This window comes from Carex rostrata, chromosome 4 (genome assembly GCF_964058835.1).
Source record: "Carex rostrata chromosome 4, lpCarRost1.2, whole genome shotgun sequence".
NCBI classification, from domain to species: domain Eukaryota; kingdom Viridiplantae; phylum Streptophyta; class Magnoliopsida; order Poales; family Cyperaceae; genus Carex; species Carex rostrata.
In genome coordinates this window covers 258,935-285,750 of record NC_135921.1, presented here as the reverse complement: position 1 = coordinate 285,750, position 26,816 = coordinate 258,935, and the positions used below count along the sequence as shown (strand labels likewise).

Here is a 26,816-nt window from a genome sequence, read left to right as displayed (position 1 = left end):
GGATTTAAAGTCCAAACGACCGATCCGAACCGTTAGATGTTTAATCCATATTAAAATGTTCTTGGAGACCAAATTTTACATTTTTTTGAATTTTTTTACTATTTATCAAGTATTTTTCCAAATTGCTGTTTTGCTGTTAACAGTAAAAAACAGTAAAATTTTCTGGACCATCAGATCAGCGACTTTCAAAATTGCTTAATAAATAGTAAAAAAATTCCAAAAAATGTAAAATTTGGTCCCCAAGCACATATTAATATGAAGAACAAGATGAACGGTTCGGATCGGTCGTTTAGACTTTAAATCCATGATTTATAGTGCAATGCATAAGAGGGTTCATGCATTGCAATGCACCATAACCCATCTCTCTCTATATATATATATATAACATTTTTTAGAATGTTTTTACTATTTATTTAGATTTATTGAAAATAACTGTTTTTTTATGATTCAGATTTGCTGAAAACAGCGATTTTCAATAAATCTAAAGAAATAGTAAAAAAATTTTAAAAAATGTAAAATTTTGTCTCCAAACACATATTAATATGGAGAACAAGATGAACGGTTCGAATCAACCGTTAAGATTTTGAAAACTCGAAATCCGAGCCGTTGCACGGAGGGGCTCTATGCCATGCATAGCATGCTAGCATATTCCTATATATATATATATATAGAGAGAGAGAGATAGGCTAATGTGCTTTCGATAGCATATGGACTGAAATACACACGGTCCAAATTTGAACTTTCAAAATTCAAAAAGTCGATCTGAACCGTTCATCTTGTTCTCCATATTAATATGTGCTTGGAGACCAAATTTTATATTTTTCTGAATTTTTTTACTATTTATTAAACCACTTTGAAAATCACTAATCCAACGGTTTTACTGTTTTGTTAAGTCACCGTTGGATCAACAATTTCCAAGCCGATGTGAAAAAAGATAAAGCGTGACTTTCCTAAGTAGCTGTAATGTAGCAAAATAGAAAAGAAAAAAAAAGTGTCCAAAGAAAAGAAAATTCTATTTTTCATTGAGGAAAATTCACATCTCCGGTGAGACAGATTTGTGTAATCATGATCAAACCAGTACCAATTTTTATATGTTAACATCTACATTTGCAATTGCACAACGCAAGCTCTTTATTTGAAAACAAATTAGGAAGTTTGTAATAATTAATACTTTTCCTGATTGATTTTAGAGAAATAAATATACTTACAATAACTAAACAAAAGGTTAATGAACTGTACTTAGAAATGAAATGCCCTAATTAACTCAGTACTGGACATAATAAAATTGTTCTGCAATATATAATATAGGCCATTACGAGATAACACAGTTAAATTGGTCCAACATTATGGATGTAATGTACCCTTTCAAATTATATAAGAATTAATTTTTCAGCATTAAATAAATGGACAATCAGAATAATTACTTGTAATCAACAGATACTGTCCTGAAAACTGACTCTGTATAGAGAGAAAAATCATTAAACAAACTTGAATTATAGGAAAGATATTCACATGAGTTGAACTTAAAACCAGTTTTGCTTTGACACTGATTTGCTAAATCTCTATATAAACAAACTTCATAAATTACAATTAATACAATTTCATCTTTACTGGCAACAGAAATATTACTCTTTGGTTAAATTTTGCAGTGAAACAATCAACTTGATAAAAATAACAGATGTACTCAAAAAGAAATTTCCGAACAAAACTAAATCTCTACTTGGTAGAGAACAAAACCAAATCAAATACGCAGATACGCAGGATATTGATTGAAAGAATCACATGACAAAAAGATAATAAATAGAGAATATATATTATGAAGACCCTCAGCAAATTGATTGATAGTGTGTGTTTCAAGTTTTCAACACAAGGTCTCTGGAGCCCAAATTTAAATGTGTGAATGGCTAGAAATTCATATCCTCTGAGTCTGATGTAGCTTAATTGAAATGAACACTATTCCCATGCAAGTGCTATTCGCATGCATCCAAACATATTCAGAGAGAGAGAGAGAGAGAGAGAGAGAGAGATGGAAGATTTACCCAAAGGTCTATATCACAAATGCATGCGTATCCTCTGCATTAACTCAAAAGAGAATCCTTAATAGAGCAGTTTTGGCTTCATGCATCAAATTAAGCACTTGCATTCTTATTGGTCTTCAAGAAAAGTGGCAGATTTGAATCCCTCCAACAGAGAACATTTTTTGAATTGCAAGTGTTAAATTCACATGCTCTTCAAATGCATGTGTTTTCATTTGAGGACAATCAGGAGTTAGGCTAATATGACATTGGTGTTATTTCAAACTAAATAACACCACATCGTAAACCGTTAGATCTGCTTTAATATTCGTACAAAATATAGTCAAAATTATATAATTAAGAGGAATCAACACAATTAGGTCATATGAATTTCAAGCACAATTAATTGCACACTCAAGTCAAGCGGAGAAGAAGAGGAATCAACATGCCATAAACCCTAAATCAGGCTTCAACAGAGAACTTTATTCTTATTAGTTTTAGATCTCCCTCCATTCTTATACTTACTAAACATCATTAGGTCTTCATCACCAAAAAAATTATATAATTCACTACAACATTGTAGAAAATTTTATCTTGGGAAGATCAAATAGCAAATTCAAAAGCAGCTTGTGGAAATTGATTTTAGAAAACAGATAAAGCATCGCATCGCATCAGAGAGATTCCCAATTAGATTAAGTCTTCATCCCTTTTTGGAAATTCAAAAAGGAGTACAGAATCCCTGTCTACATTCTCTTCATCACTTGCATGGACCATGTCAGACAAAAGAAAAGGCTTCAACTTTCTTTATCAAAAGCTTGTTAAAGAAAAACAAAATAACAAAGAAATATACAAAGAGATCAAACAGCGCACTGTTACTGTTAGGCGATGGTGCTACAAAAAAATTCGAACACAAGAGATGGATGGAGATTTCATGTTCATGTTCATGTTCATGTTCATCAAGGAAGGAAGCAAAAAAGGAAAGAGAAGTAACCTAATAACCTGAGGCAGCGCAGCGGCGGGGGGCGAGCGACCTTTGTTTAGGGTTCTCAAGTAATGTTGGGCCTTACGGCCTGTCTAAGCCTAACACGCCACGGCCCCTTAAATCAATAGTAAGCAGAATTTATTTCACCAAAGAAAATACTTGGGCCGGACACGGCCTGTCTAAGCCTAACACGCCACGGCCCCTTAAATCAATAGTAAGCAGCATTTATTTCACCAAAGAAAATACTTGGGCCGGACATTATTCATTAGCAACCAAAATTTCTTATTCAATACAATACAGATCCAGTTCAGATCTTTTTTTCTCCCATGATGATCCAATCAATTTCTCTACTAAATCCACAAAGAATTTTTCTAATTTTCCCATTTTTTTCTCTCTTAAATTTCTTCAGATTTATTCCTGCAGATCTTCTGTAATGCAAACTTTGCAAATATAGTTAGTTGTAACGGTTAATATAATTGTCGGAGACGGTTCGTAATCGACATGCTCAGGAAAATGCGTGTAAATTTCGTGTAGAAGGCTGTAACAAGTTATTTCTCTCAAAACAGCACATGAGATTACATATTGAGCGACACAACCTCCTCTCTATATTTATTACTTTTTAATATAAAATTTGTTTTTTTTTTGTCAAATAAACTTTTACAAAGATTACGACCATATATTTTTCGTTCACGAATTGTAGTATCTAGTAAAAAAAAACAAAAGTCTTCACTGCTCTGTAAATTTTCTATAATTTGTTAAAAAAATATTATTCAGTTTACTAAACGTTTCCTACTTTGATCACAGTTTTTAATCATTTATATTTTTTTGCTTTACTGTATAACTTTTTATTCATTAAACTAAGAAGAGTACAACTAGAGTTTTTATAAGATTATCAAGTCTTTTTGTGAATTTAACTCTAAAAAATATTGTATTGGCTTCAAACGACGATTTCAAACTGCTTAAACTGATTTACCTTACGAGTGATGGATCTACGTACAAAAAAATTATATTTTCGAATTAATTTTGTATATAATCAAATGGTTAAGAAATTAATGCATTAAAATTAATTGATAAACCTTCTAATTTTAACTACTTTACTTTATATGAAGTTAATTATAAAATTTAAAATGTTAACATGTAACTGCATCACTCGTAACGTAGATCAGCTTCAAACCAATTTGTCATTCGAAGCCTAATCGATAGGTTTATATATTTGTTTAATTCTTTTAGTTTTCTTAGACTTTTTATGTATTATTTTGTTTAAAATCATTTGAATTTTTGTATTATGTTGTATTAATACTGACTTGTTATCATTCTTGTGTTGTGTATTTCAAGTATGATTTTAAAATTACGAATTCATATCTTTTTTTTTTTCCAATTGTTTAATTTGTGCGCTTCATTGTATTGCTGAATATTTCTAGTAAGAAAACAATTTCAAAATTCTTTTAGTTCTTTTAGACTTTTTTTGAATCAATTTTGTTTGGAAATCGTCTAAATATTTGTATTATATATATTAATTGCATTGGTGCAGACTTTCATTTTTTTTTCTTTTTTCTTTTTGTCTTTTTAAGTATGGTTTAAAAATAATGAAGTTAATTATAAGAGTAAAACTAGGGTGTTGTTAAGCTCACCTAACCCCAAAACTTATCGGATGGGCTTTAAATGTCTAATTCAAACTGTTAAAACCGATCTACTTCACAAGTGACGACTGATGAGTTTCCATGCAAAATTTAGAATTTTTCGAATTAATTCAGTATATAGTCAAGCGGTAAAAAAATGTAAAAATAAAAATGAATGCATTAAAAGTAATTTATAAACCTTCTCATTTTGACTCTTGACTTTGTACTTAATTAATTCGACATTTTTTTTTAAACTTTGAACGTAAATACATCACTCGTGAAGTAGATCGGTTATAATGAATTGAATTTGTGATTTGAAATTAATCTGATAAATTTTGGAGCTAAGTTCACTAATACATCATTCTAAAAGAGATTTGATGAGCTTAAGCATCCTAGTTCTACTCTAATTACAATATTACTAGTTCTTATAGACTAAGTTTATTACATGTACTATTTAGAGTAATTTTTGTTAAAATTGTTACACGCTTCTTTTATCAAATTATTTTATAGTTGTTGTTAATCTTTCTTTATATAATATTGATTATATATATATTTATAGAGAATTTCTATATTCTTATTTATTTTGTTTCATGTTGAAGACACAATACGATAAGTTTGCTGAAAATCTATTCCTACAATAAAAATATTACATTATAGAAAAAGAAAAAAAAATATCCAGAATACACACTGTCAACAAAATACACTATTATAATTTAAAAAAATAAATAACGTCATGGGGCTGAAGCAAATAGAGACTTCGCACCTAATAATTCCAAAGGTGCACCATGAGAAAATAAAACACAAGTTTTTTTTGCCTAATGTGTTAATTTGAAAAGTGTGACTTTAGAGAAGCAAAAAGTGCGACATACAAAAATAATGTGAAATATTTTCAATATATAGAGGTTAACGCTCTATGGATTGCATGAATTATGATTGCATAAATTCTTTACACAAGAAGAACTAAAGAAATACCAAATTAAAGCTCATTACTATTTTGGCAAGTGTTAAGAAGATGTTAATTAAAACTTCTTATAATAAAATACTAGAGGAAATTGAAAGCTGCAACCATTCTTGTTATTTTGAGAAACCAATAAATAAAATAATGTTAATTAATGCCAATGAACATATAATCAGAATTGCTTTACAAGCTTTTAAATTTGAGAATATTACAATGATAAGTTATATTATACACCCTGATTTTCATCTAAAAAATTTAGTTAATGAAATAAGCATAAAATACAGGCGTCAGTGCATACTTTCTATTTGTTTAGTTTAATTGATGAAATAATAATTATTATGTACGATTCAAAAATCGAATGATATATTGATAGGTACAAATGTTCTATTTAAGTGTTGTCATAAATGATATATAATTGAGGTAAATTTTGTCAGTGATCTCTAAATTTTGTTTTTGTTTTGTTACAAATTGTTACTCAAGTTTGTAAACTATTGAAACTATGTTACTTGGATACTTCAGTTTAAACATTGTATTCGTATCGGACACATATTGGATATCGATACGTGCCCGATACATATCCGATACGCCAGCTGACGTATCGGCTGACGTGGCGTATCCTTACTCAGTTGATACGGTCGCCGATACTCCATTGACGCGTCTGAATATGGCTGGATACGTGTGGATATGGCTGTCAGTGCCTGCGAACCATGCCCGCACCGCACAAACACCATGGGAACTTGGGAAGGCCCAGTCCAGCGCAAAACACTTGACCACTGCACGAATTTGTTTTTGTTGTTTGAATCTACCAATTAATATATTTAATGTATACTTGGATTGCCCTGCATTTTTTATATTTAATTCTAGTGTTAAATTAATAATATTAATTATTATAATAAAAAATAATATATATAATAGACGTATCGTATTCTTGATTTTTAAAAATTACCGATACAATATGATACCCGTACCCGTATCCATGCAACATAGTATTGAACTTAATTTGTTTCAAAAATTCACTTTGTCATTATTTTTATCGAAAATATTAATAGAATATGCTTATTTATCTCTATTAAAAAATAAAAAATAAAGTAATTTGTGATAATTGAACTTAAGATATTTTGAATGAAAAAAGTAACAAAGTGACTTGAATGGAACAAATGAAACTTTAATTGCTACAGCATAATGAATTAAACTTGAGAGACTAATTTGTGACAAAAAAAAATCAGTTTAGTCTCCGACGAAATTTATCCTATAATTAATAATTCTTCGCAGATTAATTAATTAGGATCTGCAATTTGATTGTGCCATCCTGGAATCGTTTTTTTTTTTTTTTTATCATTATTGCTGAATCATAAAATATGAATATATATCAAAGTTCATTGTCATATAGAGCTCAATACTTGCGTACTAGTAGAAGGCATTTGTGGCAAAAAATTATGAACAGAGTCTGTTAATCTAGTTTGATAAAAAGAAAATTTACAAAAAAATTATCCAATATAATTTGCACCCAAAAATAACAAGAAACAATTAGAACAAAATTATCATTATATTATACACCAATTTCTTTGTGTTACTTAGCGGTATATTTCTACACTGAGAAATTGAATGTACGTATTTACATGAACGCTTACTATGCTATGCTCATTAAAAGCTTTAAATAAACAATTCCTAAAATTATTGAAAGGCCAATAAATTAATATTGATGAGGCTGCATGCATGCGTACGTAACGGAGTTATTTGAGGGCATGTTGGACATTTTGGTTCAATTTTTTTATTACTATATAATATATTGAATAAAATTACCAACATTTTAGTTTTTCGAGCTAATTCTAAAATTATGGTCCAAACTAAAAAGTAGACCACGTTTTATCATCTCTTTTAAAATATCTTACGAATACCAAATTCCTTTTTCCTTTATATTATTGACATTTGGACTACAATGTGTAATAACAGAGGGTTTCAAACTCCAATATCTTCTTTTTTTTTTTGCCTTCATCATATCTTTATTTTTTTTTAAACTTTAATAACCTCAAATTTAAAATTTAAATATAAAAATTAATTTGTTAGATATATATTTCTTGTTTATATGTAAACGAATATAAAATTTTAGCTTTGCTTTTGTTGGTATCAAGAGCTTGTAAAAATACACTCATGTAGTTTTATTTTCATTCATATCTAAAGATTGCAAAAATACATTATAAATGTAGATAATTTTTGGATGTTGAATTTTTCATATAAAATAACATTAAAAAAAAATTGATATGCAAAGAATGACATAAATAAAAAAATAAATATTAAAAAATTAAAATAATGTAGAATTTTTTTAGTGCTTATACGCTGTTTGTGTCTACGAAGGAGCCCACAAAGAAGAATAGTCACAACATTTGCAAATTATATCCGAATTATACTCAAATAATTTTATTTTTTTTAATGCTGAATCAAATACCGAATTATTTGGTTGACCAAACTTTGACTGAATTAAACCCGAATAATTCGCGAAATTTACGAAATTTTCTCCAATTTTACGAATTATTCGTGAATTTTTCCCATAATATATATTTTTTTTGGTTTTTTTTTTTTTGCTCTCTTGCAGGACTAAGATCTCTAGTTTGGATAATTTTGAATCAGTCTCGAATGACACCCAAATTATTTTCGAATCACAAATTTTTGACATCGCCGAACCGAACCCGAATAATTCATGTGACTATGCAAATAAGTGAAGAAGTAATAAACTAAAAATAAATATCGACAATAGAGATTACCGCAGTGTCAGCGCCACAAAGAATCAATTAGATTGATGAAAGTGTAGGGCACAGTTTTGAAGGATTAGCTGACACGATGGAGGAGCGTTGCTGCGACGTGGCAACCAGAGCTGGCTTTACTTGCGCAAGCACTACAACTAGGCAACTAGCTAGCGAAGTAAATTTAAGCACTTTTTGATCAGATCAGATCTCCTTAATTTCTCTCACTCTGTGGGTTGTGTTTGAGACTTTGAGGTGTGGCCATGTCTTTCATCAGAAGCCCTGCAGTCCCCATCGAGTCTATCAATCCAAAGGTACGTACACAAGCTTAATTTGTTGTAACTTCATTTTCTGTGCATGCTCTCACACAGATATATAGTAGTATATATATATATCTATAGAGTAAGGCTTGGGTGCTATGGATAGCATAGAGGCCTCTATGCTACGGCTCAATATTCGAGTTTTCAAAATCCAAACGGTCGATCCGAACCGTTCATCTTATTCTCCATATTAATATCTGCTTGGAGACCAAATTTTACATTTTTCTGAATTTTTTTACTATTTATTAAGTATTTTACAAAATTGTTGATCCAACGGTGGCTGCACAAAACAGTAAAACCGTTGGATTAGCGATTTTCAAAGTGGTTTAATAAATAGTAAAAAAATTCAGAAAATTATAAAATTTGGTCTCCAAGCAGATATTAATATGGAAAATAAGATGAACGGTTCGGATCGACCGTTTGGATTTTGAAAACTTGAATATTGAGCCATAGCACGGGAGGCCACTATGCTATCCATAGCACCCCAGCCTAACTCTATATATATATATATGTTTTCATATGAGATATATAATTCTTTGGTAATTGTTAAATAAAATCATGCATGCTTGTTCAATCCTTTTTAATTAATACTATAACAATTAAGTTTTTGGAACCTCGTTTTGGTACATCGTAAAATCACAGTTATGTATTAGTATATACTTATTTATTATATAAATTTTATTAAATATTTGTTAAATATGAATTTATGGTACTTCAAACCTAGCTATATGTCGGTACTAGGCCGAAAACAGTGGGATTCCGGGGGTTCGATGGGTTTGCCTGTTTGATTATTAATTATTGGATTTAATTCGGATTAACCTGTTTGATTGGAGAAGATCCATTATTAAGCATTCAATTAATTAAGAAATTGTACACATGGTTTATAGGAAAAAAATAATAATAAACGAAATCGGATACATGGCATCCATGGTACCCCTCTGCACTTGAGAGAGTCAATCCTAAAGCTTCTTATAACCCATTACATTTATATTATAGTTAAATTACAATTTTACATAATATTATATTGTACACATCGGCAAAATAATAGTCTAATTTTTTTTACTGTCTTTCCTGATTTTTAATAAGAATTAACACAAGATGGGATCTAACCAAGTTTATTTATTTAAAAGAATAATTATAAGTTTATTTAATGACCAATTTATAAAGTATAGTAAGTTTAATTAGTGGCAGTTGACTATGCTTATTTAAAAGGTAAAATCTTGATATACCTATCAAAATGTCCCTATTTGGGTATTTATTTAGTTTTTAATCCAAATTTAGAATTTTATATATTTCTTAGACTAGATCTGCTGAGCTTCCAACTTATATTTCATATTGTATTTGAAATTTAACAGGTTAGGAATTGTGAATACGCTGTTCGTGGTGAGGTTTTTAATTATGCACTGGTATGGATCAAATTAATCTATTTTTTTTCTGTAAATATATCTCTGTTTTCCTCTGTTAATGGATATAGAATAGTGGTAGCTCTCTATGGTGTGTGGAACTCACTTAATTGACATAGATGTGTTATTTTTGGATTGTTTTTACTAGAAGATCTTGTTTTGGTCCTTGAGATTAACATATTAGTTATGTAATTAAACACCAAATAAGCCAAGAGAAAAAGAAAAGGAACTGAAACAATACGTGTTACCAAATCACTTTCGATTTGATACCTTTGTGCATTCTACAACTTGAGCCTCCACAATCATGCAAAGTATATAGTTGTTTCCATAAAACTAAGAGAAAATCAGTTCAAATTCCAATCTGACAAATGATTTACAAAATTTTTAATCCAGCGATTGCAGGAGGAGCTCGAAAAAAATCCAGGATCTCGTCCTTTTGATGAGGTAGATGAAAAGTTTTTTGCTAGACGTCAAAAGTATAAATTTTTTACTTCATGTTGATGCTAAATTCTCTTTCATTTACGTTTTGCTTTTGGCAGATAATATATTGCAATCTTGGAAATCCCCAAGCTTTGAATCAACAGCCAATAACATTTTTCCGTCAGGTCCGTAATTTGAGTCTATTTTAATCAATAGTGAAGTAACTATAATTCAAATTTGAGATTTACTGATATATGCCACCTTTCGCAATGGACAATTACTATTATCTGAATCTGGTCACTGTTTTATAAATGGTTAAACCCACTTTGATTTTTTCTTCTCTAGTTGTTGAGTTTCTTAGATTCGAGTATAAAGTCTTTTCGCAAATTCATGACAGTTTACTGCTTTTATAATATTAACATCACCATTTGCTTCTTAATTAGGTTCTTGCTTTATGTGAGTATCCAGCTCTCTTTGACAGTGACGAAACTCAGAAGTTGTTCAGGTTACAATTTACCATATATACAAATGATTTTCTTTCATCCTACTAGATTTATGTTCTGAATATAATTTATTTCCCAGCTGTTTAAATGTAGTCTTTGTTGGCTTTTTAGTTTGGATATAATAGATGTATTATTTTTTTTCCGAATTTGCATTAATCCTTCACAACTTGATACTCTCTATTAGCTTGATAGGCAGGCCTGATTGGTAATAAGATGTATCTTATTCATTTCTCATTGACTAGTAACAAAAAAACAGTTGGCATTTTGTTTAGGCTTGATACATTCACATTGTATGGTAAAGAAATTTTGCGAACCAAGGCCGCCTAAAGCTTGTTCCACAATCTTTATACCCGACAGAGGAAAACGTGAGGTTGCCAAATTGCTTTCAAAGCAACTCTATGAAAAAAAAAAGTAGCCAAAATGTCTACTTGGACAACAATCTTGGAGAAAAAATTCCTTCTCTAGTTTCCCATACCCCTGCTTATTAACTGAAAGTATAGTACTTAAATTGGAAGCAAATTTGTACACACAGCCAGGGTGATTACTTCTTCTAAGTAAATTTAAATTAAATAAAATGTTTTGCTGATCTGCTGGTTATTAACTCAAATTATAGAACTTAAATTCGGAGCAAATTTGACATATAGTCAGGGTGATGACCTCCTTTTCTATTTAAATAGAAATTAAATCAACAATTTTGTTTTTAAATGTTCTTGTAGTTCGGATGCCATAAGTAGAGCAAGGCAGATCCGTGCTATGCTGTCTGGAAATAGTACCGGTGCGTACAGTCACAGTAAGGTGAGAACAAAATTTGAATATAGTTCTTATACAATACAAGATATATGTATTTCACCCATACGACCAAGGGATGGTGATGTACATAACTTATAATGTGACAGGTTTTAACCAAGCATTTTAGTGGTTATTTCTATTTTTAATTTAATTTCCTATCTATTTAATATGAAATGATGCTACTATTTGAGAAATACAGTCTAAGTGCTCCTAAATGGCATGCCAAAAATAAAAATAAATGGTAGGAAAAGGCCAATGCTAATCATATATAGTTATATACCCTTTAAGGCATTTTATGGTCTAGAATAATTGAACGCATTCATAGTCTAAAATAATGGTGTCAGCAAGTAGTAAATAGTAATGTTGAATTCCCATGCACAAGCTTTCAAACAATAACTAAGATTTATTTCTCCTATATATTCATTAATTGTTGCAATTTTATTAGGGTGCAAAGGGATTGCGTGAGATGATAGCTGCCGGCATAGCCCTTCGTGATGGCTACCCAGCTAATGCAGAGGACATATTTTTAACTGACGGTGTTAGCTCAGCAGTAAGTAAATTAATCCCAAAAAATTAAGGATAAAAGAGTACCTAATTTCATTTCATTGTATGTATTCTGAACTATTAGACGATCTTTTCATTATTCATTGTCATGTTCCCATGGTAAGTCCTCTGATTAGTGACCATAAATTAATCTTCATCTAATATTTTTTTAACTATCCAAGTTTTTTTTTTTTTTTAAGGTGCATATGATAATGCAGCTGTTAATCCGATCAGAGAGGGATGGCATCTTGTGCCCCATTCCTCAATATCCATTATACTCTGCATCCATTGCTCTTCATGGCGGTAAACTTGTAAGTATTTTGGTGCACTTTTAGTAAGCATTCTTATATGGGATTCTCTTATGCTGTTATTATTAAGACCTTCAAAAGCAAGGCCCTGCTTCTTATATGAGGTCAACCTGATTTCTGACGAACAGAGCAGATCCACGGATTGAAGCCCCTTTATAAAACAACACTGTTGGATAACTTGGATCGGGTCGTTCTTTTCATATTGAACGAACTGGATATGAAAAGTAGAGTCATGTTTTTCAAGTCATGAATAATACGGACTCTTCCTTAATGACAAATTAAATTAGCCATTTAAGTGGTACATAAAAAATACTCAACATGGTTCAATTTACTGATGCAAATCATCATTTTGCTATTCATTCAAATAACAATTGTACTGTTAAACATTCATATTCTTGCAATGACAATTATTAGCTAATTTGCATAACACTTCAAAGCAAATATTAAATTAAGTACAATCATCAATGGTTGTCAGGTCCCTTATGAACTTAACGAGGCAAGTGGATGGGGACTTGAGGTTTTTGAGCTCAAACGAAGGGTAGATATGGCTCGAGAAGATGGCATATATGTGAGAGCATTGGTTGTCATAAATCCTGGGAACCCCACCGGACAGGTTCATGCTTCTTCCTCTATCACTATCCGCGAGGGTAAAAGTGCTTTTTGCCTACGGATACTCCTGTCGATAATACCGATACACCCGAAAGTAGCAATTTTTGTCAATGTACCCTCGGCAATAGTCACTTTTTAACCTGGTGGATATTGGCATATTTTTGAAGCCAGAAATATATAGATGTTAAGATGTATTTCTTTTTTTACTTCTTAGGTTCTCTCGGAATCAAACCAGCAGGAAATTGCAGAATTGTGCCGGAAGGAAGGATTAGTACTTCTAGCAGATGAGGTCAGTATCTACTCTTGCTTTCCTTTTTTGTTGAATATGCAAACAAGTCCAATACATTTTTATAATTTCAGTGTAAGCCACCGTCTTTTAAATGCTGGTACTAAAATCAGCTTCTTATAGAATTTGAAAGCTTAACTAACTAAAGTGGTTTTAGCCAATCCGAAAAGATCGGTCTTAATGAAAGAATAAGTGAAAGAGGGCAAAAATATATAAATATAAATGAATCTACAAGACTCCATTTGATTGAACCATTTTTAGGCTCTATCTGACAATGATAAAATGAAGAAGAAAAAACAAAACCATCTTGATATCATTCATGAAACATATTCTAGTATTGACATAACAATTAGCTATGGTTTTTTCTACAACTTTTTTCTACCGTTTGTGTGTGTGTGTGTGTGTGTGTGTGTGGGGGGGGGGGGGGGGGGGGGGTAGGGTTGATGTTTTGAGGATGCATCCTCAATATGTATTTGTATTTTTTATTTTTTTAATTTAACCAGGGATTGTAGTCTCAAGTTGTGGCACTAGACCAGTTATGTTAATACCATCTGTTGCAGGTCTACCAAGAAAATGTTTATGTAAAGAATAAGAAGTTCATTTCATTCAAGCGGATTGCTAGATCCCTTGACTATGAGGAAAATGAGCTCTCCTTGGTATCATTCCAATCCATCTCAAAGGGTAATTAAACGTCTAGATTCTCAACATCTCTCTCTCTCGGAATTTAATTGAGAAACTTCTAATTTTTGCATTTGACCTTGCAAGAACTAAAAATATATAATCCCTCAAGCCCCAACTACCTGCACCAAAATATAAATGAAATAAACATAGGCATAATTGTATCCATCCGCCATTACATGCTATACCCATTATTCACGGTCAGTATCTGTTTTGCTAACATCTTCGCAATCAGCTTCTGGTTGCTCCTTTACTCTGTTTTATTCTAAAACCTCATCATCATAACAAAAGTTATACTTCAGAGGAGAATTATGATCAACAGGGATAGTTTGGAAATTTTAACAGGAAGCAATTAGAATTGAGGACAAAAACAATATATATATATATATAATTTTTTACAATCTATTTGTGTTGGAACTGAAGTGGTATTTGGGGATTTGGGGCATTCATTTAGGTTCTCCCTTATTGGTGAAGTTCCTTGTATAGAAGGGGTCCATGTGATATTTTGATGTGTTCAATTGCAACCCTCTTTTCAGTAAGTACAAGTGACTGGTCCAGTGGTTACCAGATAATCATTTGATTCAAAATTATTTTTAGTGTTACATATTTAGCTTTTTAAGTAGAGCATTAGAAGAGCTTAATTGTATGAAGTTTAAAAAGTACCTATCAACCAAATGCCGTACAATGGGATCTGGTACCAAATGCATTGTCCAAAATTGCAATGTCACTTTGGCAAACTAATGACAAATGTTCCTAACTAGACGTATTTAATTTAATTCATTCTGTAATGAAGGATATTATGGAGAATGTGGAAAAAGGGGAGGGTATATGGAGCTATGTGGTTTCAGTGAGGATGTAAAAGATCAGATTTACAAGGTTGCTTCTGTAGATCTTTGCTCCAACACCTCTGGTCAGATTCTAGCAAGTTTGGTCATGAACCCACCAAAGGTAATATATTTATTTATTCTTACTTTGATGACATGAAACTGCACCTTAGCATTGTTCCTCAGCTGTTAATTAAAAGCTGCAATGAAACAAGTGGGAAACCAAAAAGAAAGAGAAAGAACCAACAAAATCCAAGTGATAATTAGATGAAACTGTCCAGTAAGATGTCGAAACCTGAATGGTAATGGTTCATCATACAAATAGTCTTTGTAACTTTACTAATGATGGCACGTGAATTAATTAAGTATATAAATTCTGTAATTTGACAGCCAGGGGAAGAATCGCATGAATTGTTCCTTGCTGAAAAGGAGGCGATTCTTTCATCCTTAGCAAGACGTGCCAAGGTTAGATATACTTCACTTTGTCTAATAAATTTTATCAGAAGGTAAAGGAGCACAAAGAGATCTCTGTATTATAACATTGGTTTGAAAATTCAAATATTATATACTTTGAAGTTTCAGACTATACTAGAGGAGAACGTGAACTTCTGAAATATTATGACCCAAATATCAGGGTAAAAAATGGCAATCCATATCTGTCCATAAATTTCTTTTGGTTATTTATAGTTTGTAGCAACTCTGTAGTAGTTAGAGCACAACTAATTTTCTTTGGCCGTCAGGAACAGTGACCACTAATCTGCATTTTACCTGTGTGTTTCATTATTTTTCTAATCTTCCAAAGTTGTGGCAAGTAAATTTCATCATTCCTAAATAAAAAAGAAATACCAAGCTTACATGGCTTTGATGATGTACTGTAACAAAATAACCTCCCAGAGAATTTTTATACGCTTATTTATCGTTTTATTTTTTTGCAGGCATTGGAGGATGCCTTTAACAGCATGGAAGGGGTGTTATGCCAGAAAGCAGAGGGTGCTATGTATCTCTTCCCTCGAATTAAATTGCCTGAGAAAGCAATTGAGGCCGCTAAAAAGGTCAACATGGCACCTGATACATTTTATGCACTCAAGCTCCTCGATGACACTGGTTTAGTTTTCGTCCCAGGCTCCGGTTTTGGACAGGTGATCAGTACTCGATATTTTGTTTTCCTAACCTTTGAGGAAAGAAATTAAAGGCTATGACAGATTTTCTTAAGGTGCTAATAAAATTTGAACCAACATAAGAGTTTTATACAATATAAGAACTAATTAATAAATGAGTGAGGCTACAGTACTATGCATAGCACATATTGGTCCATATTTTGAATCAATATCTCCATTTTCAAAGTCTAAACAACCGATTTGAACATGGTCTCCATATGAAAATGTCCTTGTAAATCAAAATTTACATTTTTTAGAATTTTTGTAGATAGATAGAAAATCACTTGATCTAAAGATTCTAGACCATTCAAAAGTAGTGATTTTCTATTGATATAAAAAAATAGTAAATTTTTTTTAAAAAAATGTCAAATTTAGTCGGCAAATACTTACATTTTCATATGGAAATCAATGTTGAATGATTCAGATCGGCTATTTGGACTTTAAAAACAAAAATATTAATCCGTAGTACGGACCAATCTGCGCCATGCATAGTACGTACCATAGCCTCACTCTTACAAAATTTGTTGTTAGTTGTCCACGTACTCTTTAATTTATTGAGGAGTAAGCATATTGAACTGTTAAAATTTGTTTTGGTGTGACTGTACATGTCTTTGGATAATTAGCTTAGTTTGTCTTAATTCCTTTATTTATTTTGGTGTTGAAGGCTCCTGATACATGGCATGTCCGAACAACCATTCTCCCTGAAGAACACAAGATTCCTGCTATTGTGTCGCGACTGAAAGCATTTCATGAGTCGTTTATGAGAGAATTCAGGGACTAGCATTAGCATTAGCATTAGCATAGCATGTGGTTAGTTCTTGGTTGCTTGTAATAACATGCATGAATGAGCGCTATGAATGAATGTAAAATATATATTGTAATGTAATGCTATAGATAGCTAGATGACCTGCTGCTTAATTTAAAGACAATTTGTTGAATTCGATCGAGTATCTTAATTTGTTTGGTATATATCTTGGTAGACAACTAGACATTAATTAATTAATTGCTTCTGGGTCATGCATGCATGCTCCTTCATAGCCAGCCCGGGCCAATCCGGGCGAGCTGGAATCCATGCATGGCTCCCTTCAATAATCGTGCCAGAGAAAAATGAATGGATCGGACTCGGAGGACTGGACTGGACGCCTTCAATAATCGTTCCAAGTCGCCTTTCGTTTTATTTTACACTTTACAGGTATAGACGTATAGTGTTGCTTTTTTTTAAATTTCATCTGTGGCTGTGGCGATTATATCCAGATTCCAGAGGGGTCAGCCCTGCTAATGTGGCATGCATGCTCTACACCCCATGCATTTTACTATCAGATCTTAATTTTCTGACCTCTTCTTCTTATTTGTCAAAACCACACTGACAATTAAATTAAATGATTTGAAAAAAGTTTGGCACGATCAAAAATTTGTCATTCATAAATAATTAAGAATTATATATTGAGAGCATAAAACAAAAAAATCGCAAAACAGAATAAAGAACAATGGCTAATTTATCAAAGAATTATGAATACAAACAACACAAATTAAAAAAAAAAAAAAACCCATCGATTATTTTGAGAAAAATTTGTCAATAACGATAATGCAGTTTCCGCTAAAACAGAGTTTAATCTTTTACATGATAAGAATTTCATATTTTGAATTATTCTACATTGATAGTAAAGTCATTCAAATTCATAAGAGCTCAAATTTACGCAAGAAAATAAATTTGGATATATGCTCTTGTAAAGAAACAAGACAGAATATAGGGGAAGATAGAAGAAATGCTTTTGAATCTTTTTCTTTATTTTATTGATTGTAATTTTACACAGTGGTATTACACGGCCATATATAGCCTATTGATCTAACTGTCATCTAACTAATCTCCAACTGTCATCTAACAATCACTAGTCTAACAGCAAGGCTAAACAAACTCAGCTGTAATTAACCATCTAACTAATAACAGAATTTTGTTTTAACTAAATTCTGTTATAGTTAATTCTCTTATAGCCCCCCCTCAAGCGGAAGTGAGTGGAACCACTGTGAGCTTGCGTCGGAGTGCAGCGAAGCGTGAGGAAGGAAGTGGCTTTGTCAGGAGGTCAGCAAGTTGGTCATTGGAGCAAATAAAACGTACGGAAAGTTCTTTAGAAGCAATCCGTTCACGCACGAAATGATAATCGATCTCGACATGTTTCGTGCGTGCATGAAACATTGGATTAGAAGCGAGGAATGTAGCTCCAATGTTGTCACACCACAAGGTGGTAGGGATAGAAGGAGGAAGGTGCAACTCGTGAAGAAGGTAGCGTAGCCAAAGTAATTCGGCACAAGCAATAGCTAGACTGCGGTATTCAGCCTCTGTGCTAGAACGAGAGACCGTTGCTTGTTTCTTAGCACTCCATGAGATGAGGTTGCGGCCTAAGAAAATGCAAAATCCCGATGTTGAACGTCGGTCATCTATAGAACCCGCCCAATCGGCGTCACAATAGGCATGTAAGGAGAGAGGAGAGGTAGAGGAAAGAAATAGTCCATGGTGAAGTGTACCAAGAAGGTAACGTAGTATTCTTTTAACGGCCACCCAATGAGAATGAGAAGGATGGTGCATAAACTGGGAAACTTTATTGACGGCGAAGGAAATATCGGGTCGGGTAAGTGTAGCATATTGGAGTGCCCCAACAACGCTACGATAGAGATGTGGATCCTCAAAACTCGGTTTGTCATGAATAGACAAGGTGGAATTTGTGGCCATGGGAGAGGAAGACGGTTTTGAGTGTTGCATTTTTGTCCGAGTAAGTAGATCTTTGAGGTATTTTGTTTGAGAGAGATGCATTCCTTGGGATGATCGATTGACTTCAATGCCTAAGAAAAAATGTAAGTCACCCAAATCTTAGAGAGCAAATTCGGTTGAGAGGAGGGAAATGCATGATCTCAAGTATTCATCATTGTTGCCGGTGATGATAATATCATCAACATATACAAGAATAATGGTGAGGTGGCCATGGGAGTGTGAGATGAAAAGGGAGGGATCGTGTTGAGAGCCATGAAAGCCGTATTTGAGGAGAACCATTTTTAATTTTTGAAACCAAGCGCGAGAGGATTGTTTTAGACCGTAGAGTGCTTTAGAAAGAAGGCAAACATGGTCGGGTTTTTGAGAATCAATAAAACCGGGTGGTTGAGTCATATAGACTTATTCTTGGAGATCCCCGTGTAAGAATGCGTTTTGGACATCTAATTGTCGAATAGACCAATTAGAGGTAATGGCAATCGAAAGCACGAGTCGAATGGTGGTAGGTCTAACCACGGGACTAAAAGTCTCGAAATAATCGATGCCTTCGGCTTGATGGAACCCTTTGGCAACTAATCGTGCTTTATGTCGTTCGATTGATCCATCGGCCTTTCGTTTCACTTTATAAACCCACTTGCAACCGATAACTTTTTGATTAGAAGGTGGAGGTACGAGAGTCCAAGTTTGGTTTTTGTTGAGAGCATCAATCTCGGCTTGCATTGCATTTTGCCAACAAGTTTCGGTTTTAGCTTGAGAGAAAGATGTTGGTTCGGATTCAATTGAAACCGTGAAAGCAACATGGTTAGGATAGGTGCGAGGTTTGCGGGTTTGATCACGTGTGCGTGTAATCATAGGATGATTAGAAATATTAGGGACTGGGGCCGAGGGTGTAGAGAAACCAAAGGTTTCGGGTGGAGGTGGTGTTGGGCTGTCTGGAAGGGAATTTTGGGCTGTTGGGTTGGTGTCGGCCTGCTGGGAAATAACAACAGCTGGGGAAATTTCGAATTGGGCCTGGGGAATGGCAGGTTGGGCTGATGGATTATTAGGAGAAGGGTCTGTAACCGAAATAAGGCTGAGCCAAGAATTTTCGGCAATTGAATGTGAAGGTTGAGGAGCATCAGTTTGGGTGGCAAATGGGAAAACTGTTTCAATGAATTGAACATTCCTAGAAATATATATTTTGTTGGTAGGAATATGCAAGCAACGAAATCCTTTTTGGGAGGAAGCATATCCTAAAAATACACAAGGCAAGGCGTGAAGTTGGAGTTTATGTTCATTATATGGTCGGGTATAAGGGAAGCATAGGCAACCCAAGACCCGAAGTGAAGAGTAATCGGGATCTTTGTTGAAAAGCGTAGTAAATGGGATTTGAGAAGTATGATTTGGGAGTCGGTTGATGAGAAAGACCACACTTGAGAATACTTCGTCCCAATAGGCACTTGGAATCGAGGCATGAGACATAGAGGCAAGAGATAGCTCGATTATGTGACGGTGTTTGCGCTCCGCGACACCATTTTGTTGCGGCGTGTATGGGCATGATGTTTGGTGGATGATTTGTGGAAAACGAGTTTGGATCGGTTTATACTCCGTCCCTCCATCCGTGCGCAAAATTTTGATGGTAGTGCCTAAAAAATTCTCAATTTGTGCTTTAAAACAAGAGAAAATATGAGAGACTTCACTCTTATTTTTCATGAAATAAACCCAAGTAAATCGGGAAAAATCATCTATAAATGTCACATAGTACCGATATCCATGAAAAGAAGTAATAGGAGAGGGTCCCCAAACATCGGAATGAACAAGGTCTAATGGAGAATTAGTAGAAGAAGTAGAAGAAAGAAAAGGTAAATGGTGAGATTTAGCCATATGACAATTATTACATGGGGACAATTTATTAGAACTACAAGGCAATTTTTTTGAGCTAAGTAAATGCAATGTAGTTGAAGCGGAGGGATGTCCCAATCTTGCATGCCATTGGTCAGCCGAAGCACGAATGCCAATAAAAGCTTGTGGGGAAGAAGAAAATTGCTTCAATGGAATGGAGAAAAGGCCATTAGCACAAGTCACTTGGAGAGGTGTGGTCCTCATGTGGCGGTCCTTGAAAACACAATGTAAAGATGTGAATTCAACAATCAAATGAGGGTTATCAAGAAGCAATTGAGAGAGACTAATAAGATTCTTAGAAAAATTTGGGACATGCAAAATATTGTGTAGGTGAATTTTGTGATTAGAGACTTGAAAAGAAGCAAAACCGATGTTTGAAATGGGGAGTCCTTCACCATTACCAATTTGGAGATTTTCGGTGCCCTCATAAGCATAGAAAGAGGAGAAGTTGTTGAGGTCACTCGTGACATGGTTGGTGGCTCCCGAGTCTAAAATCCATTCGGAGGTCTCATCATAACCCTCGGTCGGCTGTGCTAGATAAGCATGAAAGGTGGATGGTGGTTGTGCTGGCTGGGGTGTCTCTCTGTCCTCAGAAAATCTGAAATAACAGATTTTGGCGGTATGGCCTATCTTCAAACAAATCTGACATTGAGGCTTGGCTGGTTTTGGCCCAGAGAATGAAGAAGGTCCAGCAGCTGTAGGTCTTGGCCCAGAAAAATAGCCACCATTAAATCCTGCATTGGTTCGGGCTTGCTGCGGCCCATAAGAGTTTGGCCTGCTTTGGAAAGTGGATCTGTTCTGCTGATAATTCGGTCTGTTCTGCTGATAATTCGGATATTGTGTAGACGGGTTATCGGATGGGCGGAAGTGAGGTTTAGGCGGACCCGAATAGCCAGATCGGGTTGCAAAGGCAGCAGGAGATTCGATGGATGGCAGAGAAGATCCACTAGACTGACCTTGCAAGAGATGCTCGTGGGAGAGGAGCAATCCGTGCAAATCTGAGAAGGATAGCGGCGAGTGACGGCTTGCGGTGGTGACAGCTATCACGAATGGGTTGTATTCCGCGCCTAGACCATTCAGAACGGACGAGACAAGGTCATCGTCGGTTAATGGTGATCCGATGAAAGCCAGTTCGTCGGAAATCTTCCGCATTCGCTGAAGATATTCGGAACAGGTGGAAGTCCCTTTGGTGGTAGTTTGGAGCTGTCGGCGGAGGTCTGTCAGACGGGCTCGTGACGTAGCAGAGAAGATCTGAGTGAGGTTTGACCATAGATCCGCCGTAGTCTCGCAAGATACCACCTGTGCCTGAATCGGCTCAGTCAAGGAGGATCGTATCCATGCCAGAATAAGCTGGTCCTGTCTCTCAGAAAAATCAGTATTACCAGCTGCTGTAGAAGCTGAATCGATGTATCTCCCGAGGTTATACCCTTTGATCACCGGCAAGATTTGAGATTTCCAGGTTAGGAAGTTTGTATGAGATAATTTGGTAGCAATTGGAAGATTTAGAGAGATGATAGAATCGTTTTGGTTAGATTGGTTCATTGGTTGCGGAACAGGGGTGGTGTCAGCCATTGAGGCTCTGATACCATGTAAAGAAACAAGACAGAATATAGGGGAAGATAGAAGAAATGCTTTTGAATCTTTTTCTTTATTTTATTGATTGTAATTTTACACAGTGGTATTACACGGCCATATATAGCCTATTGATCTAACTGTCATCTAACTAATCTCCAACTGTCATCTAACAATCACTAGTCTAACAGCAAGGCTAAACAAACTCAGCTGTAATTAACCATCTAACTAATAACAGAATTTTGTTTTAACTAAATTCTGTTATAGTTAATTCTCTTATAGCTCTTCATAAAAAAAATCAAAATCTTATGTTGGACGGTCTAAATTTTTTGTGGATGTTTACCATGAATTATGGTTATATTTATGATTCAAAAATTATCGAAAGTATGAATTATGATTATATTTATGATTCAAAAATCATCGAAAACATCTTGTTTGGAATAAAAAAAATAATGGTTATATTTATGATTTCAGAATTTTGTTCTAAAATTTATTTAAATGAAAATATTAAGATCTAAAAAAGAAGAAGTTGACACCATTGATGCAATCTAACCATATTTTCTTGTGTATATTTGAATAAAATAAATTATTAAGAATGAAGACTAAGTTCTTAATTAGTGTTATCTTTAGATTTGTGATATAAAACTAACAAATCAAGTCAAAGTTATAAAGAGTTACGACATCACTCATCAATATATCAAATGTCTCGGCCATTTTTATTAATATCCCTAAAAAAATGAAAATTTTAAAAATAACCCTGTGTACATTTTTTTTTTATACTTGCCCTGATCGCCTGGGCTTCGAGCGGCCCAAAATACCAATGAGGCGCCCCGCTGACAGGCGCTCCACAGCAATATTGAGCCGCCCCACCCACTGGCGCCCCATATGTTATGTGAGCCGCCCCGCCCGTAATTTTTAAAAAACTAATACATGGCTATTAAATTTTTCTTTTTAATTATTTTCCAAATAACCATGTATTAATGTACCCATTATTATGTCATGTAACTTATAAATTTTTTTTAAAAAAATGTAGTTTGTTAAAAAAGATGTTAGTGTTTTTAAAATTACGGTTTCAATATAATTTCTTAATATAGTGTACTGTTGCGCTTTTAATTCTATTGTTGAACTTTAATTGTATTATTAAATTGTATTATAATGATGAAATGTAAAGTGCAAACAACATAATACCAACAAGAATATAAAATAAAAAAACATAATGCCAACATAATGCGCGCCAACATAATCAGAAACGTATAATACAACAGTCCCATAGTCAAAATACTACAGTCAGAACTATATCACAATAAACAAAAACTCTACAATCATCCTTGTCGTTTCCTTCCGGATGAAGACAACCTAGGAGCCGCTATGCCCTTGCCATGCCTGTGCGGCTGCACGGGCCTCTGCGGACTCACATCTCCTAACACCTCCTCTCCCATATCCTTATCCTCCTCCCCCGTAAACATGTGTTGTGTACCTGTACTGGCTGCCCATGAATCAAATACAGTAGCTGACTCTGCATTGGCGGGCTGTGTACGCAGCTCCCATGGATCTTGCTCCCAGCTTGCAGCATACGTGGTAGGAGGCAGTGCACCAAATAATGCAGAGAAAAAGCCATTTGCAGTCTGAGATGCACTCCCACCAGCCTCAAAGTTGTGCTCTATCTCCACTCCATATCGTGGTCTGTGGGAGCCAATCACCTCTGCTTCTATGTCGAACGAGGCCAGCTCATCCACGGTAAAACTGGGATTGGCATTCCAACGAGGTGCTCCATCCTAGATTAAAATAATGTTAGTTTTGCTACATACAAAGAACTCTGCAATAAATAATATAAATCGGTGACTGACTGTGCCAAGCTTTATCGGAACTCCGTATTTATTTCTGTAAGCATCCCATCCTTGGGTATTCAACACCCAGTGGTGGAACGCCCAACCTGAGTCATCAACTGCATAATTGGAAGTTAATTGAGTTAGAACAAACAATTCAAGGAAAATAAGAATATTGTGTGTGTCGTACTTTTAATATTAAGTTGTAATTACCTGCAGGAGGTGGCGGCATCTCATGAGCGTAGATGGCCTCTGGTTGGTAATTCGGATTTCGCGGTGTAGACTTTATCTCTCGCCAATTGATGTTCTCCCTAGCATCACGCAACATGCCAACGAGCGGCCTTCAAAACTGCCTGTCTCCACGATTGGTGCAGTGCGCTCGAGCATCTGGCATCCCATATATTGCTAAGCATCCTTCGCCATGCACACCAAGCTGCGTCCAACTCCTCTCACGATTGGTGCAGTGCGCTCGAGCATCTGGCATCCCATATATCGCTAAGCATCCTTCGCCATACACACAACATGATTATGCCAACAGTAAGTAATTAAAATTTGCAATTTTAAATTAAAGTATGTTTCAGTTGTACTTACCGCGCGAGCATTGATCGGACCCCAAGGCATATAATTGCTGGATGAATCCATCAGTCTACGTCGAAGGGTCTCGCCATAATGGCCTGTCAAGTAGACTGACAGCATGCCCCATCTCTGGTACCATATGGCATATCTCAAATTCCCGGGACCAGCACCTAATGATGCAGTAGATGGCGGGCTCCATAAGTGCTGCTCCGGATGTCGAGCCCAGTTATACTGCATGACGAAATACTGGCTCCAGTCGACTTTAGACTTATTGTGTGCCGTACTGCAAGTACAATTAATTAGAAAGGAGAGAAACAGTGACAATATTAAAGTGATAATGAAATTAAGTAGATGGTACTTACTTGTGGAACTTGTCGGTATCATCCTTACCCATCAGCGAAAGCTCCGGGATGAAAGCATCCAAGCCAAACTGTCGAGATACCCGATCGAGGTAGTGATACTCCACTATCCAGAAACAGACGACCGGTCCTTGATAATACCATAGCCGTGTCTGCTCTAATGTCAGCGAGCTCAGCCATCTACACTGATACCATGCACGATACGGAAACCAATCGATATTCGCATCTCGGAGCATCTGGAGCTGACCCCGGACATAAGAAATCCCCTTGCCCTTCTCTTCATGATCGTGATGACTGCCCCATATAGCGACGTACGTGGGGCATCTGTCTAGGTCAGGACCTCCCCACTGGGGATGTGGCAATGGTATAACTGGCCGATTTATGGGCAGATGTGACCACGACCAATGCTAGAGCAGAAGAAATGGTCCAAAAATCTGTTTATTCTTCACCTGAAAATTTAACTTAAAATAAAAACTGGGTGTTTCTTATCCAACATTCAATAACAACGTATATTAATACAGACTTACCAGACAAGCATGACACAGGCCTCTGTATAAGTGGGTGAGGACAGCTCCACCCCAGTTCCATCTCGATTCTTTCTCCGGGTCCCTCAGTAGGTAGAGATACATCATCGGAACCGCGTCACCGTTGGAATCCTCGAACATGACAGCACCGCACAAATCCAGCACATACGCCCTAGTATACCTGCAATATAAAATAATCAATATAAATAATTGAGATTGTTGATGAACTTTAGGTTAGAAACCTCATCAAATCATACATGAATTTAAACAAATACCGAATAGATAGAATTAGCAAAGAAATGTAGACTGAATACCCCTAGATCTCCTAAACTAGAAAGCAAATCAATATTTCTTTCATTTATTTACTTTTATTGTTTAAAACTCTCTATTCGGGTATTGAACCCAAATTTAGGAATTATTAGAACAACCCCCCAATTTACTTTTATTGCATTTTACTTTATTTTATTTTTCTGAAATTAATTAACAAAGTTTAAACCTAGCTCTTAACCATTCTCCCTGTGGATCGATACCCGACAATATACCACACGGTAGGATTGTATACTTGCAATCTGAACCAAAAGTGTATTTAGGGATAAAAGGTACATCTTGATTGTACTGAAACTTTGGACTATACCTTTTTGATGTAACACTCTGCGGCATGGTGGCAAGCTGATACAACCCGAGGTTCAAGATGTATCGCTGCATTTCTTTATGGGGAACGAACAGAATCTCAGACCTGCGGTGCCTTACCGTAAGGAGCGTGGTGCGAGGCAGAGAAGGGATGGCCGACAGATCTAGGGCGGAGGCAGGGCTTCCTTTTTTTTCGGTTCTGTTCGGGTTTGGACAAAGGCAGAGAGGGAGATGAAGTGCTGTTCACGGGTATAACATGGGTAGTCGGGCGCCCGTCCTTGGGGGCGCTTCACCTAGCATATGGGGCGCCTCACTTGGCATGTGGGCCGCCTATAGTGGGGGCGCTCCACTGGGAATTTTGGGCCGCCCAAAGCCCAGGCGGTCAGGGCAGTTAAAAAAAAAAATTATACACAGGGTTATTTTTAAAATTTTCATTTTTTTAGGGATATTAATAAAAATGGCCGTCAAATGTCTTATCTTTTAGCATACTCCCTAAACAAGAAAACTAAAACTCTAAAAAATTATTTAA

General features: G+C 34.9%; 1 protein-coding gene and 1 pseudogene across 1 annotated transcript; one reads left to right on the top strand and one right to left on the bottom strand.

Annotated features, from left to right (window-relative positions):
• Positions 1–2,680: 2,680 nt before the first annotated feature.
• LOC144553653 (small nucleolar RNA R44/J54/Z268 family) lies at positions 2,681–2,783 on the bottom strand (annotated as a pseudogene).
• Positions 2,784–8,507: 5,724 nt separating this feature from the next.
• Positions 8,508–17,067, top strand: LOC144552566 (alanine aminotransferase 2-like). Its single transcript, XM_078300530.1, has 15 exons — positions 8,508–8,629; positions 9,991–10,041; positions 10,432–10,482; positions 10,578–10,643; positions 10,902–10,963; positions 11,678–11,756; positions 12,196–12,300; positions 12,494–12,604; positions 13,077–13,214; positions 13,425–13,499; positions 14,057–14,177; positions 14,968–15,122; positions 15,389–15,463; positions 15,934–16,137; positions 16,820–17,067. Exons 1-15 carry the CDS (start codon positions 8,579–8,581, stop codon positions 16,934–16,936), a joined length of 1,461 nt encoding a protein of 486 aa, XP_078156656.1. The 5' UTR covers positions 8,508–8,578; the 3' UTR covers positions 16,937–17,067.
• Positions 17,068–26,816: the final 9,749 nt, after the last annotated feature.